We start from the raw sequence: 21,484 nt of genomic DNA on the forward strand, positions 1-21,484 counted from the left end.
AAGATTCCAATTCAGTAAATTTGATTCCAGGTCCAAGTATTGGCATTCTAAACTGATACCACAGAGACTCTGATACAGGGGATTGTGACTCACTCCAACATATATGCATCTTACTCAAGCCACACAACAGCTCATCAAGCTAAAGAAACAGGCAGAGAGGCCTGCTGTACTTGTTTGTAGTGAATCCTGGCCTTAGAAATCAAGGACTCTGACCTCAAAGCCCACATTCTTTCATTGGGCTAGGGGTATTTTTTAAATCTTTAAATTACTTGTGGGAGGCTCTGATGCCTTGCTACTAAAAGTGTATAGTCCATAGACTGCAACCTCAGCATCTTTTGGGAACTTGATTGAAATGCAGATGATGAGGCCCAACCCATGTCCTATGAATCAGAATCTATATTCTAACAAGATACCTAAGAGAGGGGCTGGGGATTTAGCTCAGTGGTTTAGCTGCCTGCTGTGCAAGCGCAAGGATCCGAGTTTGATCCCCGGTACCAAAAAAAAAAGATACCTAAGTGAGGTCTCTATACAATAAAGTTCAAAAAGCACAGTTTTAATATATTGTATTTATTCTTTTGTACCTCCTCTCATTCCAAAATAAATTAGTGGTGTTGTTTCCTATTACATATATTATGGAAATACCTTGTATCTTTTTTTTTTTGGTACCGAGGATCAAACTCTGGACCTTGCACTTGCGAGGCAGGCATTGCAACCACTGAGCTAAATCCCCAGCCCAATACTTTGTATCTTGAATGTGACCATACTGGTTTATGAGCTTTTTTTTTGGTACTGGGGATCGAACTCAGGTCCTTCCGCTTGCGCAGCAGGCGCCAGAACCACTGAGCTAAATCCCCAGCCCTTTATGAGCTTTAATTCACCCATTCAACTAGCTTTAGTTGAGCCAATTTTATTTCTCACCCAGCCTATGACAATTATCTTTTATTCTGTTTATCTGCCTCTAACTTCTTCTGTCTGTTCATGCACTGCAAACACACTTAAAGCAGAGGAATGCATTGTTGAAACAAAATGTTGGTGAAAACAATAGCAAGTGCAGATCCTCTGGCTGAAGTGTGTTTGGTGGGGGAGTAAAAAGGGGGTCAGAGGTCTGTTTTCTTCCCCCCATTCAAGTACTAACCAGGCCCGACCCTGCTTAGCTTCCGAGATCAGACGAGATCAGGCACGTTCAGGGTTATATGGCCGTAGACAGAGGTCTGTTTTCTTAGCTGCCCCCAGAATTCCCAAGACACCACCTTTGAATCTGTGGAGCACAAATGACCATCTTTGTTCTACTCATTCTCAACCCACTGTGACTCTTTCATGACCAGTCACAGTGTGGCACAAATAACTTAACAGTAAGTGGAGTACCAAAGTGTGTGATCAAATTTGAAATATAATTTGGAGTGGAGTCAGGCTATGCTTTCCCTGCATTTTAGTACATTCTCCTGAAGATGCAAGTCCTGGTATTAGACATGGGAAAATGGGAAGATATCAGCATGGGTGTCTTAGTAAAAAAAAGGTCAGGAGCATGGATCTAGGCTGGTTTCCGTGTGGCTACCATGAAGAGCTTTCTTAAAATCGTCCCTCCTTGCTTGTAAACTGAGGTCTCCACAGCCCACAGAATTCAAACCAGTCTGCATGACGCTGTTTATTTCTCTCACCTCTTCTTTTTTTTTTTGGTACCAGGGATCGAACTTGGGTCCTTGCACCTGCACAGCAGGTGGCGAAACCACTGAGCTAAATATCCCCGGCCCCTCTCACCTCTTCTTATTTCTCTCTGCCCCTCCAGGACTCAGGGCCCTCAGGTCTTCATGATGTGTCTTCACAAGTACTGTTCTCCCTGGAAACTTCTCTTGATGCTCCTGTCCTCTCTCCTTGCCCATTGTTGTGCACCGTGCTGATTCTGAAGTGAATAGGGGTAAGTGAATGAAGGAGTAAGTGAATGGAGGTGTGGGGGCATAAGTACAGTGGAGGAGATGTGGAGAGAGAAGGAAAAAAGAGAGAAACAGAGATATGTGGATTCCAGACTTTTCATACCTGGCTCCAGTCCCTCCTGGGGCCTGGCTGTTCTTGCTTTTGAGTTCTTTGATACAGTTTGATATCCTCCTATCAGGCTCTATAACATCCTTTTTCATTTTTCTGCGAATTGTTCAAAGGCAGAGATCTTGTCTTATTCACCTGTATCCTCAGGGCCTGCAATATGGAGGACTACAAAGTATTTTTTCCTTAATGCAGCAGATCAAAGAATGCCATCTAATGTTTTAGGGTTTGTAGATCCCTGTTTTTTCCTTTGATCAAAGTGACACTTGAAAGTACTCCTTTGGGTAAAAATAAAATACGTGTTCCTTGGGGCTCTAACTTCTGTAAGATTTTTCAAGTTCTAGTTTTTCTATAGTAACAAGAATTATTTATGTCAATTCCCCAAAGAAGCAGTAGTACTTTATCATCCATATCATATTCCATTTGTGTGAGATATACATCAGGAATTTCCTTCCTTGTGCCAAAAGCAGCACTGGACAGAGCCAGGCTTTTAAAAAAGTAATTCATTAGCTTGGAAATAGGAAGTGACAAGAGGTAATTGATCTATTTCAATTAATTCTCATAGGAGATAGCTTTTGTTTTTGGCCCATGGCCCCTTTTGATTTAGTGAATTTATTTTCTGGAAAATTCTTATCTTTTTTCTCCAACTCAATGGAAAGCAAATTTTAGGCAATTTCAAGTATTTTAAATTACAAATGTAGACCTCTCTGTCCTACTCTCTACTCCCCTATTATAATTCAATTGAGAAATCAGGCTACTTTAATGTCTCCTGTCTTTCCATGCTCTCCTCTCAGCCTTTGGTCCACCCTTCTTTAGTCTCTGCTTTCCCCTCCCCCACTGAGATTTTAATTTTGTTAAAACGTTTTTACTGCAGTTGTGACTCAAGCAGCATAGCTAGCCGCAGAAACACAATGTCATTTAATATTCCAACCCACAGCCCAGACAGTTCCACATCAGGTCATTTGGAGCAGAGCTGCGGAGACTGCTTTATTTGACAATGATTGGCAACACCCTGCAGTTGAGAAAATAGACAGCATAAAAAGCAGCATGTGTGCTCTGAGCAATTGTTCTGCTTCTAGTACCAGACCAAGAATGTCAGCCAACCTAACAGAACTCAATGTTGTCATCAGGTCTCAAAATAACACTGTGGGTTGGGTAAGATGCACACATTCATTAATCCATCCATCCATTCATTCATTTAACTTCATTCAAAGTGATCTGTTTTAGGATAGGCACCCTCCAAATGCAATGCTGAGCACACAAAACAATATGCACACCACTCCTGCTACTGACACAACTGTAGGCTGTTGGAGAAGGAAGTGATATTTGAAGTAAAGTTTAAGGGATGCAGTGGATTTTTCTAGATTTTTTTTTTTTTTTTAAATAATGGGTGTGTTTCCCACCAAGGAAATACAGGTGGAAAGGGAAGAGACTGACAATGATAGCACTATGAAATAAAGAAGAGATTCGGGGTTGAGGCAGAGAGCATGGATTTTGCTTTCTGTCATGTTTTTAGTCCCAGTGGGGGATTTAAGACTGAGATGAGATTTGGAGCTTTGAGACAATGGCCATAGTTCATAACAAAAGGCAGGTGAAAAGTGAAATCACTTAAGCATGTTCAGACAAGAGTCCATGACTGAATCCCAGGAATGGCAAAGTTAAGGGTATGATTGAAAAAAGGGACACACAGGGAGTCTGAAAAAGAGTCCAGAAGGTATACAAAGGAGAAGTGGTGCTTGTCCTTCATACCTGGCATTCATTCAGAGAGCTGTTAAGTGATTTCATATATTATCCAGTTCAATTTTATCTTAAAAATGAGAAAAGTAAAGCTGAAATTTTGTGTTTTTTGAAGTCAAGATATTGTTTTTCACTTTCACTATGATGAGCCTAGGTGTGGATTTGTTTGTATTTACCTTTCTCAAAGCTCATTACACTTGTGTGTGTGTGTGTGTGTGTGTGTGTGTGTCTGAGGATGGAACCCAGGCCCTCGTGCATGTTAGGCAGGCGCTGTACCACTGAGCTACATTCCCAGTCCCTCATTATCTTTCTTTCTTTGAGTCTGGAAAATTACATTTTTAAATATTGCATTTTATATATCATTTCCTCCTGATAAAATGTAAAAATGAAATTTCCATCTTGTCTTTCATGTCTCCTAATATGTCATATTTTTACTCCATTTCTCTATGTGGCTTCTGGGTAATTCCTCCAATCTGTTTTTCAGTTCATAGATTCTCTCTTTGGCCAGGTCTAACCTGAAGTTTAGCTTGTGACTGAGATTTCAGTTTCAATGGTTATATTTTTCATTTCTAGAGGCTTTATATCTTTTAAGAAGTAATTCTTTTTCAAATAAGTTTGGTCTTTGGAGAGTTATTTTTCACTTTATTTCTTTTTTTAATGCCTTTATTTATTTTATTTTGGTCTCTAGGTAGAGCCTCTATTTAGTGAGGCTCTTGGGAATCTCAGCTATCGGTTGCTCCAGATGAGCTATCTCCTCATGTTTGCAATTGTTTATGGGAACTGTGAGGCCAGGGTTGAGGATGAGTCCCCCCAGGGAGGCTCTGCCCTTTTTCTGTCTGGTACCCTGGGCTTTTCCCATCCTGAGGTCATATGCTCTATTAGTTCCTCACTTTGGATGCTTCTGGGCCACACTTTAATATAAATAGTAGTATTATAAATTCTAACCTTCAATCCATGTCAAGACAGGCTTATACCATGGTGTCCTGGGAAATATTTAACAAACAGCCTTTAGAGAAAAAGCCGATTTGTAGCATTTTTCAATTTCAGTGGCATAAATACATATATGCCGGCTGTTTTAAGCTGCCAACATGAAGTTACTGAAAGAGGAGTTAGGAAGAGAGGTATACTTTAAGCTCTTGCAAAATTCTATAAACAGCTACTATATTATATTGGGCTTATGATGAAAACTTCTCAGGGAAAATTTTCTTTCTTTCTTTTTTTTCCTGTTCTAGAAACTTAGGTATACAATATAAGTCTTTTCTATTGCTATAACAAAATATTTGAGAGTGGGTATTTATAAAGAAGGAAAGTTTATTTGGCTCATGGTATCAGAAGCTGGGAAGTCTAAGAGCATGGCACCAGCATTTGCTTGGCATATGATGAGGACCTTCTTGTTGCAATCATGGCACCATGGAGGGCATCCATGGAGAGACAAAATGTATACTGGCTTTGGCCTCTCTTGCTTCCTTATAAAGCCACTGATGTCTCATGGGCATCACACTCTTATGACCTAAACCCCATTACTTCCCAAAGGCACCACCTCCAAATTCCATTAATGTGTAAATTTGGGGATTGCATTTCCAGTACATGAACTTCTGAGGGATCCATTCAAAATATAACACTGGGCCAAAACAGGCATAAAAAAAATTACAAGACTGTAATCTCTCTGTGCTAATGGATACATTTTTTTCTAGGTCAGTGTTTCAGTTAAAGGTGTAATTTTTGAGTTCCAGATTTACCTGAGGGAGTCAGTGTCAACTCTTCACCTCGCACAAACTCGGGGCTCATCTCCTGCCAAACTGAGGCCAGAAACCCACATCTTTAACCTTTTAGTCTTAAATTTCCTCTGGTTTTGATTCCTGGGGTTTTTCTTTTCTCTATTGTGGACTTATTTATGCCTTCTAAAGGAGACTGCTAGCCAGGCATGGTGGTTTTACTCCTGTAATCCCAGCACTCTGGGCTAGTGCAGCAAAAGGAGCACAAGTCTGGGCACAGCCTGAGCAACTTAGGGATTCAGTGAGACAGTGTGTCAAGGTAAACATTTTTATAAAAAATGAAAAGGTCTTGAGATGTAGCTCAAGGCAAAGACCCAAATACACAGTACCATTAAAAAAAAAAGGAAAAAAGGATGCTTGTTATATTTTATCTAGCATATCTGGGTGTATTTTTGTAAAAGAAGAATTTTTGGTTTATTTAAGCCATATTGCCAGAAATTAAAGGGGGAACGAATGCCATAAGCTATAAGTCAGTTCCCACGTCTGCTTCCAGGCTTCAGGACTATGGTTCATTTGCATATTAGATGCTTAGATTGGACCTTACAACATCTTTTTTTTTTTTTTTTTTTTGGTACCGGGTATCAAACTCAGGACCTTGCGCTTGTGAGGCAGGCGCCGGAACCACTGAGCTAATTCCCGGCCCATGGACCTTACAACATCTTGTCTTCAACACATCTAAAACCAGAGCCTCAAGCTGGTTGCTTTCCCTTTGTTCTCTATCTCAAAGAATGTTGTGACCATTCAATCATTTTTCCAAATTAAGCCCAATTTTGATATGAGTCATTGTTTACCTCCACCCCAAATGTCTGTTCTCCACTCATTTTCCACTACTTCTTCTCTAGGATAAGCTGAGCTTATCATCAAAACAGCTTACCAGCTCGATTCCACAGCTATTCTTTTTTTGGTACCAGGGATCTAACTTGGGATCTTGAGCTTGCAAGGCAGGCGGCAGAACCACTGAGCTAAATCCCCTGCCCTCCTTAGCTATTCTTGATTTCTGATCCCATACACTTACCCAAGGTTCTTGAACTTTCTGAGTCTTGAATCTACATTTGTCACTCTTGCCTAGAAATTTTAACAAACTTTCTGCTAACAGAAAAATTAAAATTCAAGCTCTTTACATAACAATAAATATGTTATAGGACCACCATTGTATAAGGGGTCCACCATAGAACAAACCATCACTATATGGCACATGATTGTATTTTTCTTCTATTACTAGAGTCCCAAACAACTTGCCCTCCCACATTCCATAGCTTGTTTCCTGCTCTTGACACTCTATATATGCTCTCTGCTTCCCACGTGGAAGTGGTATAATTTCATGACTTGGCCTGAGCTATTTTCCTTCTCTGCAATGTCTTTAGCTTTCCCTTACATGTTTAAGTCTAGTACACATTGGCTAAAGATTCTTAGACTCCATACCCTTCTCTGAATATACAAGTGCATAGCGGTACACCTGGCATTGCAGTTAGCTGGACACCTAGAGCTGCAAGGTACTTGAGAACATGAAATATACCTTACATAGGATTCATCTTCTCTATTATTACATTGTCTCCATCATCCCACTTTCCAGCAAAACTTTGGGAGATGAATATACAGTTGTACATTGAGTTGTTATAATGTAATATTATAAAAAGAACTCTGAAATTTTATGTCTGTCTACTAATCACAGATAACTCTAGTAATAGAAGAAAAATATAATCATGTGCCATATAGTGATGTTTTGGTCCATGATGGACCCCTTATACAGTGGTGGTCCCATAAGATTATATTGTTGAGTGATGTTGGAGTCATGTTAGTTTGTGTAAATATACTTTGCTCACATTACTAAACTGCCTAATGATGCATTGCTTAGAATGTGTCCAATTGTTAAATGACACATACATATACATAAATAAATATTTCAAAGTATCAGGTTTTTTGGAAAAGTTATTTACATTTGGCTAACTACTAAGAGACATCTAAACAAGTATGATAAAAATGCTAGGACCAATTTTTACCTCATACCTAACCCCCATTAATTCCCCTTTAAATCATTAAGCACGATTTTGCAGAAATAGTGGGGGATATCAGTGACTTCCTCTACTCTTACCTAATTGATCTTCTAGACAAGGTAGATCAATGGGTAGAAATGATAGGTATTGGTAAGAAGCAGCAGTAAGTAGTCACTTTCAGATCTATTGAATGGCAAGACTAATTCAATATTGGGAATAAGAAAAGATGAATGATATGTAAAATTAACAGACTACTTTCATTTCTTAGAATCATATGAAAACAGCATCTTTTATAATTCTCCTAACATGAATGAAGGAGGGAAAGGTTGTTTCTAGGATGATTTCCTGCTTTTACAATGGACAAGAACCTTTTAATTATTCCAAGAGAAATGTACTTCTGCAGAATGTTTCAAATAATACTTCCTAAATTCAAAAATATTAACGCTTTTTCTACTTTGTGTGGAGTAACAGAAAATAAAATAATCCAAACCCAGACCATTAGTTGAGTCTAATTTTTAAATTTTTTTCTTCTTCTTATATCTAATTTTTGCTACTTATTGTGATACTCATTATTCAAGAGGTAATTTTTCAGTAGTGAGTCTTGAAAAATATCACTAAGATTTTTTAATGATAGGTCAAATAAATTCTCTGTTTAATATCCTGCTTAGAGCCTTGTAGATATTGTTTTTTCCTTTTTAGTTTGTCAGATGACAAATGTCTCTTGATATAAGAATTTCTGTCATATGAAGATAGATATGTGAAATGTCTTCAAAAACGTGTCAAAAACAAGTTGAAATGTTAGGTTAAAGAATGGATGAAAACAAGGATGGCAGTTATTAAGAAAGGAAGATTAGCTGAGAGAAGAGAGAGTGAAAACAATCTTATGTAAAGAAAACATTTGCTCTTACATCCCTGAACTTACACAGAAAGACAAGATTCCTCTGGTATAGACTTGGAGACAGCATGAAAAGTGGGCAGAGGGCTGGGGTTATATCAGATCTCTGTTGATAGCTTTTTATTAAGGACTAGGAAGTGTGCAGTTGAATCACATGAGGCAAGACTGAGATGGGACTTTCACAAAGCTGCCTGCTGTGTAAAATCTGAAATGTTATCAGAGCAAACAGGATAGGCTGGGGCAAGTCATGGAAGGACACAAGAATCACAGCCTCAAGAAATACAGCTGGAGGTTAATAAGCCAAAACTTCACACAACCCAACTTTGAGATACCAGGATAATCAGCCCAAGAGCAAAAGTAGTTATAAATCACAAAGACTTATGCTGTCTATGTTCAGTAATCGTAAGATCATCTTGGGTATGGGGAGATGGTCATCCTTGAGCATAGATGAAACTGTTAGCCATTGCTTGTTTTGTGTAACAACATAACCAATTTTCCCCATGGCCCAGTGAGTTCAGGGCTGCAATCCATGAATATGGGTTATCCTGAAACTAACAAAATAATAGCCTTTAACTCCCACATGCCACTTTTAAAGTTACTGGATACCTAATTCTCAATTTTTTAAAATTGCTAAGTGAAAATGGTCATTATTTAGGAAATTCTTTGGTTCCAACTTGAACTGGCTTGACTAAAAAGGGAAGATTTAATAGCTACATAACCCAAAAGGTAAGGAATTATCATTTCAAAGGACCAGAACAGAGTCTGGGCATTACCAGCAAATGTCTGGTCAGTCTGATCCATGAAGTTAAGTTGGAAAACTTACCAGTTTTACTACTTAAAACCATATATATATACTTGTTTCTTTCCAACAGGATTTTTTTGGTTTTTTGTTTTTTGGTACCGGGGATCAAACTCGGGTCCTTCCGCTTTCGAGGCCAGCAGCGAAACCACTGAGCTAAATCCCTGGCCCCCAACAGCATTTTTGAGGGAGTAGTGATGGTACAGAGAGATAAAGGAAATATAGGAATTTTTAAAAAATTCATTGTCCAATATATTTTTATGTATATTGGTACAGGATATTTATGTTGTTTCTAATTTTTTCTGTTATCAGGGTCTTATTTTTTCTTTGCATAAATTGTCTGCAATTCAGATATTTCCATAAATAGGCAAAGAACAGATAATTATAATAAATTGTCTACCAAATAGAAAAGGTTTGACTTCACTAGTTAGAATATAAAACCCTTAAAAATTAAATTGACAGAGATTCTCAATACCAAACTGTGACGCCAGAAGGATTCAAACACCTTTTGATGGTGGTTTGATTGATTACAGCTCCCTTGAACACTGAGAGCTCAGTCTGCCCAACATCACTATTTCCTCCTTCCTTTAACAACACACAGTATTCCACACATTCCATTAGTGGCTCCTTGGCCAACTCCTGAGTGAAGAGGAGATCACCACCAAGCATGAGTGAAGCCATCCATCCTGCGGCCACTACAATTGGTTCAAGGGTGGGCCAAGTTCATCTCAGGACCTTTGTTTTGATGACTGGGGCATAGCAACTCTTTCCTTGATCAGTTCTAAGCTGGTAGGATGTGGCTTGTATTTCTGGGAACCTCCTCTGGAGGAAATATACAATGAGAATAAAGACCACACAGAAGAAAGCAGAATTGAGGATGGAGAAGGATAGCGTCCCATTTTAATCCCTGGATCTAGCCACACACATAGACATTTTATTTCCATAAGTTAATAAATTCCTTTCTTTTTTTTTTTTTTTTTTGGCTTAAACCAATTTGAGTCAGAGTTTCTGGCACTTCACTGAAAATCATCCAAATTTCTAAAGAATGTCCTGGCTGAAATGCATTTTGGAATTGCTTTTCTCCAGCACCTGTAGGGAATACCCACCACCTCAGAGGGGTATGAGGGTTTTGCTATTTTGTTTCTGGGCCTAAGGATTGCTCTTCTGAGAATCTGGTCAGTCAGATCTTTAAAAATTTCATATTTCATGTTTATTTAACTGCTGGTGAGGCAGAACTTTGCCTCTTTTATTATAGAAAATATTTTGTGTATATAAATCATGTGTATCTTTTGCATAGTTTTTTCTCTATTGACCTATGACTTTATGAATTAGTACAGCAATTCACCTTTGACATTGGTAGAAAGTGTTTTTTCCAGATTTTATACTTAAAATTTTTTGCATATGATTATATATGTGACAGATTACATATTATTGTGGCAGATTTTTTTTTTTTTGGTACCTGGGATTGAACTCGGGACCTTGCATTTGTGAGGCAGACGGTGGAACCACTGAGCTAAATCCCTGGCCTATGGCAGATATTTTAAAAAGAGAGAAATATAAGGAAGATAAAAATCACTTTTAAATACTACCACTCAGATTTAAAACATTGGGAGAATTCCTTCTACATTTATATATATTTAACATATTACTAGGATATAAATGTGTGTGTGTATTATAACTTTTCATTTAAGAGTATATCACAGGAATTTTCCTCTTATTAAGTATTCTAAATGCATCTTGCACTCTCTCAGGAATCAGAGAAAAGTCATGGACACACTTCCCAGAAAAAAAATACAACAACACGAAAAGCACCTCTACAGAGAAGCTGATGCATCATTTCAGTAGATTCTCAGGTTCACCCATAGATTTCAGATTAAGAACTCTGGGTGATGGGGTGGGGGTGTAGCTCAGTGGTAGAGCAATTGCTTGCATGCATGAGGCCCCGGGTCTGATTTCCATGACAGAAGAAGAAGGAAGAGAAGGAGGAGAAAGAGGCTCTATTGTAAAACACGATAATTAGTGTTCTTCATAGCAGTCTCGTGTATTAATGCACTCTAATTTATATAACTATAAATTGAATTTAGGAGTACAAGCTTTGGAATCCAAAAGCTTGTGCACAGCCTGTGGTTCTTTCCCTACCGGGAGTACTTTAGCAAACTTCTAATTAAGCCTAATATAAAGATTACATGAGATGATCTATATAAAGTCTTAGAAGATTTTCTAGTACTGTATGTAGTAAGTGCTCAAGCTAGTGCTTAAAAAAAAAATTCCCTCATTGTTTCTTTAGCATAAACACCTGGACATAGAACTTACTGAATCAAAAGGGATACAATTCTTAGGATGGCTGTCATTTGCTACCAATTTTCCTTCCAGAAAGGGAAAATTGACAAGATGAGTATGGGGTTGATCACAGCACATCCTTGTCACTGTAACATAATATTACCTATTTGACTCACTTCCAGGACCAAAAAACAAATGCCATCTAATTGCTTCTATTAAATTTATTTGGTTACTAGTATTTTTTAATTTTATAAATATGCTGCTTGTATTCCTTTTTTGTGATCTTATTTCTATTCATATCATTTGCATTTTTCCTATTGTGTTGTTTGTTCTTATAAATATGTAAAGCTACTTTACAAATTAATGATACTAGCTCTTGATTTTATATACACCACAAATATTTTTCTCATGTGATTTACTGTTAATTTTTATTTATTTTTATTTATTTATTTATTTTTTGGTATCAGGGATCGAACTTGTGAACCTATACTTGCTAGGCAGGTGGCAGCACCACTGAGCTAAATCCCCGGCCCCTACTGTTAATTTTTAAATTGTTTTTACTATCCCGAAACTAAGATGTTTAGCCATATCCATTGTGCTTCCCATTGTGATTTCTCCTATTACTTCTTAGCTTAGAAAGACAGTCCTACTCAAAGATGAGATAAGTACTTGCCAGTATTTTTCTCCACTATTTGGTTGTATGGCTACTATTATTATAGTTAACCCTTCCGTTTGCCTGAAATCTGTTTTGGCATATGCTATGTAGTAAAACTAAATTTATTTCCCCCAAGTAGGTATCATTTTCTGAGTGTTATGTTATCATCTCTACCTTCTAAATATGCTTTTCCCTCTGAGTGGACCAGACCTTCTTCGGGGCCGGCAAAAGTAAATGAAGGCAGTGTAGGAAATGAAATGACCCGAGCCAGTCTACCAGTGTCATCACACCTGAAGAATGAGGCTTCTTCCGCATAGGGAGGAGATTGGAAAGACAGGAGGAGGCGAAACACCTGCTTTCTTTACAGTGACAACGTCAGCAGGAGAGATAGCAGGTCTGTGGTCCAAGAAGCCCCCTGAGGTTCAGCACAATCTTGGTTTACAATCCAACCCCATCCCTTTCTGTCTTCAGTCTTTGCCCATTGCACCAATTACCCTCCAAGTTCCTTCCCAAACCCAGAGGAACTGGTTGGATTAGTGGATAAGTTGTCTGTTTGTAATGAGCACTTACTTAATTTGATTGTGGATTTTAGTACCTTTGGCACAAGGAGGCATTCTGAAGCAAATAGACTTACAGCCTACACAGTTGAGCTTCAGCTGGATCCCCTGCTATATGTGTTCTTGGTTTATCTCGTCCTGTAGTTTTAAGAATGTAAAAGCCAGCTAGGTGCAGTGGCCCATGTCTATAATCCTAGCACTCTGGGAGGCTGAGGCAGGAAGATCAAGTCCCATCTGGACAACTTAATGAGACCCTGTCTCAAAAAGTGAGTAAGTAAATAAATAAATAGGATGGGATATAAAACAGTGTGAAGGTCCTGGGTTTAATCCCCAGGGATGCAAAAAAGGCAATCCTGTGTTATTCAGCTTTCTGTCATCATAACAAAATACCTAAGATAATCAACTTATACATAGAAAAGGGTTATAGGTTTATTTTGGCTCACAGTTTTGGGGGTTCCACTCTGGCTGATTGGCCTCATTGCTTTGGGGCCTGTGGTGAGGCAGCATGTGATGGTGGGAACACATGGTAGAACAGACTGCTGACCTCAGTGCCTAGGGTTTGAAAGAGAGCGAGGAGAGGGCTGCACCCCCCCCCCCACCAACATTTCATGACTTCCCAATAGTGCCACCCCAGGGACCACACTTTAACATACAAGCCTCTGGGGGACATTGAAGAACCACACTGTGGCGAGGCTCTCCGTGCTTCCTCTCATCGTGTCTGTTTCTCCACATGCACCCTCTGGATGCATCCAACATTTCGGTGGCATGTTATGCTCTGTATCTGAACATCTTTTTTTTTTTTTTTTTTACCTATATAAGCCTAGATGAGAACTCAGGATATATTTGATCACAACCTACTTCCTTCAAAGCACTACAGATGTTACTACATTTTCCTCCTGGAAGTTAGTGTTAGTTATTTTCCTAAATGTTTGCAGAATCTCTGCCTGCATAGAATTTATAGTCTATGGAGAAAAAATAAATCATTTATGATTAAGAGTGCAATATGGGACAACTTTAGTCTTAATTTTCATATTCTCTGCTGTTTTCATGATCTTTGAAGAGAGGAAAATGCAAACATTTGGGCTCTGCCCATCACTAGGTGATGGAAGTCACCCTATCTCCTCTGTATCAGGGAAGGGCACAGCGATAAGTCCCTGGGAAGAAGAATTCAGTCAATCTTGGCTCCACAAAAGAGTAACCCTTGGGCCGGGGATTTAGCTCAGTGGTTTCGCCACCTGCTGCGCAAGCGCAAGGACCTGAGTTCAATCCCTGGTACCAAAAAACAAAAACAAAAAAAGAGTAACCCTGGACCAGCACTGAGCCCAGAATGCATATATTGATTGGCTGGGCAAAAGGGTTATGGTCACTCAAGAGCTCACAGCCTCTTCAAGAGGCACCACCACCTTGGTATGCAGAGTTCCTCTCCTACTACATGCATAGAGTGACTGGCTTAAGGTGGCTGAGTCCCTGATCTTAAGAACTGAATTTGATTTGTTTTGGGATAAGCCTGTCTGAAGCAGGGAATCTCACCACTTCATTTCTCTTCAGTCCTTTAATCCCAATGCCAGGACTTTACTCACAACACTTCATAAATCTGTAGCCACCAAAATAATCTTCTCCCCACCTGTCAATAATTTCCAAAACACATTTTTCATGAGGACTTTTCCTAGCTGAGTGTTTCACAGCCTTTTAAGGATGGAGCACCATGCACATTCAGCCAGGTACTTGTGGGTTTGGTTGACAAAGCTGAGATGTCCTTGTGCCTCTGATTCTTCTTTTGTAAAAATCAAGCTTGTTACAGTAGGATAATTATGGCTGACACAACCGAATATTTCAAAATAGGTAGCACAGATTTGATTGTTTCCAACAAAAAGAAATGAAAACTGTATCAGGTGATAGATATGGTGATTGCTTTGATGTGATCATTAGCATTGTGTCCATACATTTAATATCACACTGTACTCCATAAATATCTACATCTACTCTGTGTCTATTAAAAATAAATTTTTTAAAATGTAGAAATAGTGTCTATCTCACGGCTTTGCTGTGAGAAATAATTCACACGCGCTTGCATAGTACCTGGCCCTAAGAATACTGACATCATCATTACTTTCTACTTCAAGATTGAACATAAAAGCCATAAAAAAATTGTTTGCAAATTCAAGCCACATATTGTGTCATGCCGCTAGAAAATCGCTCATATTAAGTCAGGCTCCTTGTTGCTTAGCGCTGCAGGCTATTTGGACTGTTTGGGTACTGGGTTGTGTGTGTGTGTGTGTGTGTGTGTGTGTGTGTGTGTGTGTGTGTGTGTAAAAGCTTGGGTTCCCCCCTCCCCCAGTTTATGTCCCCTGCTCCCCGATTTCCTTATCAAAGAGTCAGAATTCTGCTGAGCTGTTGCACTACAGGGTGACCGGAGATAACAATTGTGTACTGTCTGCTTTAAAAAGCTAGGAGAAAGCATTTTGAACGTTTTCATCATAAAGAAATGATAAACGTTTGAGGATGTAGATGTGTTTAACTTGATTTGAACGTGACACCAAGTATACACGTATGGAAACATCACCGGGCACTCCATTAATATGTACAGTCATTATGTTTTTATGTATGAGTTAGGAACGTTTATTTAAAATATTTTAAAAATAGAAAAAGAAAAGGATTCTGAGCCCATCCGAGAAGGAGGTCGGCAGCCAGCCAGGCCGGGTTTCTTCTCCTCGTCCTTTGTCAGGGCTTTGTTCCGCCCATGGCCAACTCCGGGGGAGCCACTTAGTGGCGATTAAAGGCGGGCTGGGGGCGGGGCGGGGCTCGGCGGCCCTAGGGGCTGCGCTGTCTCCGCGCCACCCAGCGCGGCTGCGGGACCGAGGACAGGGGACGCGGCCGCACCGACGTCAGCGGCGCAGCCGGCGGGAGCCCAGGCTCGGAGCCGAGCCCGCGGCGGCGCGGACCGACGGACGGACAGACGCGCGGACAGCTGCGCTTGCAACCTGCGGCCTCCGCGGACGGCGCCATGGACGGCCCGGACAACGCCACCCTGCTGCTGCTCCACGCTCTCCTGCCCGATAACTCCACGCAGTCGCCCGGCGCCAGCAGCCCGAGCGCCGGCGCGCACCTCCCGCCGGCCGCCGCCTCCAGCGCGGGTCCCAGCGCCGCGCTCGGCCTGGCGCCCCCGACCCCCGGCGGCTTCGCGGGGAGCCGGGGCGCGTCGCCCTTCTCCCGGGCCTGGGCGCCCCACGAGCCCCCGTTCTGGGACTCGCCGCTGAACCACGGGCTGAACGTGTTCGTGGGCGCTGCCCTGTGTATCACCATGCTCGGCCTGGGCTGCACGGTGGACGTGAACCACTTCGGGGCGCACGTCCGCCGCCCGGTGGGCGCGCTGCTCGCCGCGCTCTGCCAGTTCGGCCTCCTGCCGCTGCTGGCCTTCCTGCTGGCCCTCGCCTTCAAGCTGGACGAGGTGGCCTCGGTGGCCGTGCTCCTGTGCGGGTGCTGTCCCGGCGGAAACCTCTCCAACCTCATGTCCCTGCTGGTGGACGGCGACATGAACCTCAGGTACCGCGCCAGGCGCGCTGACCGCCGTGGGCGCCGAGGGAAGGGGAGGGAAGCGCAGGGGCAGGGATGAGGAGAAGGGGAGGAAACAAGAACGCTAGGCCTCCAGACGGCGGGATGGACGGGAAGCGCTTGTGTGGCAGGGGACGGGACTGTCTGAGGCAGAGGGGCCCGAGTTCACTCCCGCACGGGCCCTTCACCGCCGTCACTCCCTCCCTCCCGGAGGGGCGGGCTGGCTGTAGGCCCTGGTCTTGGGCCACGGACAGACAAAAAGAAGGGGGGAGTCTGGAGCTAGGACTGCCGGAAATGTAAAAGCAAATTAGGGCTATTGGCCCAATAAAGAAAGTAATCTCATATAGAGTGCAACATAATCGAGTTTGATACAACAAGTGGCAACCAGAAGCTTTTCCACGTCTAACATTGCAGGGTTCTTTGGAAGATTAACAGGAAAAGAAAAATGCCCCCTGTCTTCAGAATCTTCCAGACTCAATTGGCTTTATAAAGCCCAGGGCATCAGCCCTGAATGTTTGTTGTTTCTGCCTCTGGCTCATTTTTCCATTGGACTTAGGCTCTCCTTTCTTGGCCCTCTCCTGTAATGAAGTAGATTCTCCCCAGACTTCAAGCCAGAGGGATTCTGAGGCTCCCCATGCCCCTGTACCCAACATGGAGGAGAAGGTCGGCCAGCTTTGACTCAAAGCCCGTTCTGAATCTGCTCCTTCTTTTCTGCAGCATCATCATGACCATCTCCTCCACACTTCTGGCCCTGGTCTTGATGCCCCTGTGCCTGTGGATCTACAGCCGGGCCTGGATCGACACCCCTCTGGTGCAGTTACTTCCTCTGGGGGCAGTGACCCTGACCCTCTGCAGCACTCTCATCCCCATCGGGCTGGGCGTCTTCATCCGCTACAAATACAATCGTGTGGCCGACTACATCGTGAAGGTATGGTCCCCTTCCCTTCCATATCACCTAGAGGTCCTTGGTTACTGCCCTGGACTGAAAGGCTAGGAAGTTAGGAAAGAAGGGAAAGGAAGAAAAGAACTTAGCTACACTTCCGTGGGTGAATTTTAAGTTTATGCAACAAAGATAATTTCTACCTTTTGGAATTCCTAGAAGGATAGATCTAATTGTGACATAGTTTAATTTAAAACAGTATTAGCAATCTGTCAGTACTCAGGGAGGAAACAGGTCATGGGGAGGGAGAAATGACCAAGTCATCAAATGGTAATGTTTTCCACTGTGTATTATTATCAGAAATTGAAATAGATTAAACAAAATTATCTTACAGAATTTTAGAAATGCATTACTATATTTTCAAAAGTGGAATTCTAATTCTGAGAAATTTAGTAGTAGAATCCTTTAAAAATATTTTCTTTTGTTTGCAGGCTGAGGACTGCACCCAGGGCCTTAGCAAATGCTAGGCAGGTGCATTACTAGTGAGCCACACCCCAAGCCTGTTTCATTAATTAAAAAAAAAAACAAGTTGACACTAGTTAGACTAAAAGTAATTGAAAAGTTATACTGTGGTAATTGAGTAGAGTACACAAAATATTGGCTTGAAAGCATAAAATAAAATTGGGTCCTGGATAATATAGATTATATTGTCATTACTCCATTTCTATGTTTCTTTTTCCTTCCTTATTTCATTACTTTATATGGTTTCTAAAAATACTGAAATAATAAGGGATTTCTATTACTCATGTACTATTTCAGTATTGTTTTATTTTTTTAAAAACATGGTTTTCTTGGTAGCAGTAGAGATTTTGTAATAGTTGACTGGAGAAAAAATAAAATATTTGTAAGTTAAATTTTTCTGAAAACTCAAAAATGTTGAGAAAGTATAAACCATGAACAGGATGCTACCTTAGGAAGTTAGTCAAATAAAATACATAATTACTGTAAAATGCAGAGGCGAGTTCCTTTAGATGAATGAGAAAAAGAGCCATTCCAGTGTTTCAATTATATAGATTTAAGATACAGTCTTTTGTATTTCACTTATTATTTATTTTCTAATCTGATCATATGGAGGAGCCAACTTTATGAATATGAAAAATAGAGGGGTTTTTTTCTGGACACAAGTCTAAATCATAACAGAAATCTTGTTCCACATTAGACATGTGTATGTGAATATAATAAATATATGTGAGTGTGTAAATGCACGTATTTTATGTACTATACCCATAATCTTGAGATGCATGAAGAACTTAAGTTTAATCATTAATGCAATGATATTTACTTTAAAAATTTTAAAAGAAAGTCAATCAAATGAGGTATTTATACAGAAGAAATATAAAAAAAGAAGAAATATATTTAAATAATTGTCCAACAAGATTGGTTACCTTGCATCTAAGGTGAGCCTATCTGTATTCTTTAATGAGCACACTATTAAGACATAGTTTATATAATTGTTATACTTTTGCAAGCACTTTAAAATGAGCACACAATCTCAATGCTAGCCCTAATTATTTAAAATAGTTTGGAACTTTGAAGTCATTATTTTCAAAATGAAAAACCAGGGCTGGGGATTTAGCTCAGTGGTTCTGCTGCCTGCCTCACAAGCGCAAGGTCCTGAGTTCGATCCCTGGTACCAAAAAGAAAAGAAAAACCTAATGTCTTGTCAATCCTTTCAATGTGATATACTTTGCAACTTAATATAAATACAGGTTTTTAATTGTAATTATCCATATGTAATATGTGAACCTATATAGCAACTATTTCAGTATAAAATTCTAACTAATTTTTTAAGAACATAAAGTATATGGCAATTTCACAGACTCCAAAAATGTTCCCTTCCAAATATACAGAGAAGCAGGGACAATACTTAGTTTCTCTCTGGATCTTCACTCCACCCATAATAAAAAATGAGTTAACTGTCAATCTGAAGAATCCTTATGTGTCTGCCGTATTAATTATGTATCCTGTTTTATTTGTGTTTTTTTTTTGTACCGGGAATCGAACTCGGGACCTTGCGCTTGCAAGGCAGGCACCAGAACCACTGAGCTAAATCCCCAGCCCAACAGCCTGTTTTATTTGAATGAGTGAAATGTTATCAGTCAGAAAGTCAAGGTGACACGTTTTACTATATCTGAACCCAGCTACTCCAGTAATTCCTAAGCATCACAGAGACTTACAGATCGGAGGTTTCTTCTGAACAAATGAAAAAGAGAGGAGTTGCAAAACTGCAAAGAATTCCTCAACTCTTACATTTACTTTTTTTCTTTCAAAATCTAAATTGATAGTTATTTCAACATTGGTAACAATCCTTTGAGATTTTTAAGGTTAAAAATGTTATATTCTAAGTGAATTTTTATAAATTTTAATGTGTTTCATGTGTAAAATGAGAATTAATTTCACATGGAAAGCGTAATGTTCTGTTTGTTCAGTATACATGTCCATTCTCTACTCCACTAGACCATATCTGGGGTATTTTTACCTGCGCTCAATTTTATCTGCTCTGTTTTAGGAGATAAACTAAAAGTACAATCAGAACAGTCAGGACACCACAATAAAGTTATGTGGTAACAGCTGAGAGGCTGGGGACAGTCTACCTGGAGAAGAGTAACAATCCTTGATAACTGCTTTATAAATTTTCAAAGTGCTATTTTTCAAAAGTAGACTGGTCTTATGTTGCTCTTAGAGACCTAACCAGGGAAATAGAAGTTACAGAGGCAAATTATCACTTGACCTGAGGACAGGCCTCCAAACACTTATAGCTGTCTTGATGTGGCTCTGGATGCCTCCTGAGGGTGTGACCATCCCTCTTGGGAAGCAGATGTGAGATCTCACTTTGTGTGGGGGGAGGTCAGACTGATGGGTATCTTCTTCCAAGCCTAGGTTCCTCTTTGGCAAACTCATTGCTGATGGCTTGTCTGTTTTCTTTCTTTTTTAAAAAATTAATTTTATTGGTACATTTTAGGTGTACAATATAATGACATTCATCATTGGAAATTTGCACCTTTACATAGTCTCTCTTGGTTCTTATTTTCCCCCCTTCCCCTGCCCTCCCTTCAACCCCTCCATCCGTCCCTCTTTACAAAGACTTTGTTTCCATTTTTTCATTTTCTCATATTCCATTCCCTGCTTTCCTTTCCCTTATCCCTTCCACTTCCCCTTCCCCTTTGCCCCTTTTCTTCCTATTTCACAGTCTCCGTTTTCTATTACTAGGTTTCCCTGTGGTCTCTGCTAGTGACTCTGGTGGTCCTTTTCATACTGACTGGCACCATGTTAGGACCTGAACTGCTGGCAAGTATCCCCGCCGCTGTTTATGTGGTTGCCATTTTTATGCCTTTGGCAGGCTATGCCTCAGGCTATGGTTTAGCTACTCTCTTCCACCTCCCACCCAACTGCAAGAGGACTGTGTGCCTGGAAACGGGCAGTCAGAACGTGCAGCTCTGCACCGCCATCCTAAAACTGGCCTTCCCGCCTCGCTTCATAGGAAGCATGTACATGTTTCCCTTGCTTTATGCTCTTTTCCAGTCTGCGGAAGCAGGTATTTTTGTTTTAATATATAAAATGTATGGAAGTGAAACATTGCACAAGCGAGATCCTCTAGATGAAGATGAAGATACAGATATTTCTTATAAGAAGCTAAAAGAAGAGGAAATGGCAGACACCTCCTATGGCACAGTGAAAACTGATAATTTAATAATGATGGAAACCACCCAGACTTCTCTGTAAACGTGGAGATACACAGGAGCTTCTATCTTGCTGAAATATTAATTCATACTTATGGCCTGTGGTGGTGTATATGGTTTACATAAAGGATAACAGTTGGTTTGCTTCACATGTAACACTTTTGATCTTTCCATTGTAAAGTTGCACTGGTGTAGTAACCAAGTGTTTTCATAGATTACAAATCAATGTCTTAGTATAACTTGCACCTGCATCTGCTAAAGTGAAGCTCCCTCTGGTTCAGTATGCTTTTTGGGTTTTGCCATTACCAATTTCTACGACTGCTTCACAAATAGAAACTACTGTATTAGAAAACAGGGTCTGGAAATGTAGTTTCAGTGCACTGTCTTATTTGAGTAAAGACAAGCTATCTGTAAAACATAATTGAGTTTACTGTAAAACAGAAGTGTGCTCTCTCAACATGTAAACACTTGATAACGTTGAATTTTGACCTGTACTCAGAAAAATCCCAAACAGGTCAACGACACAGTGAAATATAGTATTTGTCAACCCAGTAACAAATTACATAAAAAAAATTAATGTATT

General features: G+C 40.3%; 1 protein-coding gene across 1 annotated transcript; it reads left to right on the forward strand.

The window, feature by feature from the left end:
• The first annotated feature begins 15,542 nt into the window (after nucleotides 1-15,542).
• Slc10a4 (solute carrier family 10 member 4) lies at nucleotides 15,543-21,482 on the forward strand. Its single transcript, XM_004849847.3, has 3 exons — nucleotides 15,543-16,272; nucleotides 16,999-17,209; nucleotides 20,432-21,482. Exons 1-3 carry the CDS (start codon nucleotides 15,734-15,736, stop codon nucleotides 20,942-20,944), a joined length of 1,263 nt encoding a protein of 420 aa, XP_004849904.1. The 5' UTR covers nucleotides 15,543-15,733; the 3' UTR covers nucleotides 20,945-21,482.
• The last annotated feature ends 2 nt before the right edge of the window (nucleotides 21,483-21,484 follow it).

This window comes from Heterocephalus glaber, unplaced genomic scaffold, assembly GCF_053883595.1.
Source record: "Heterocephalus glaber isolate CG9 unplaced genomic scaffold, H.glaber_assembly_v1.0 deba00001509, whole genome shotgun sequence".
Taxonomy (NCBI): domain Eukaryota; kingdom Metazoa; phylum Chordata; class Mammalia; order Rodentia; family Bathyergidae; genus Heterocephalus; species Heterocephalus glaber.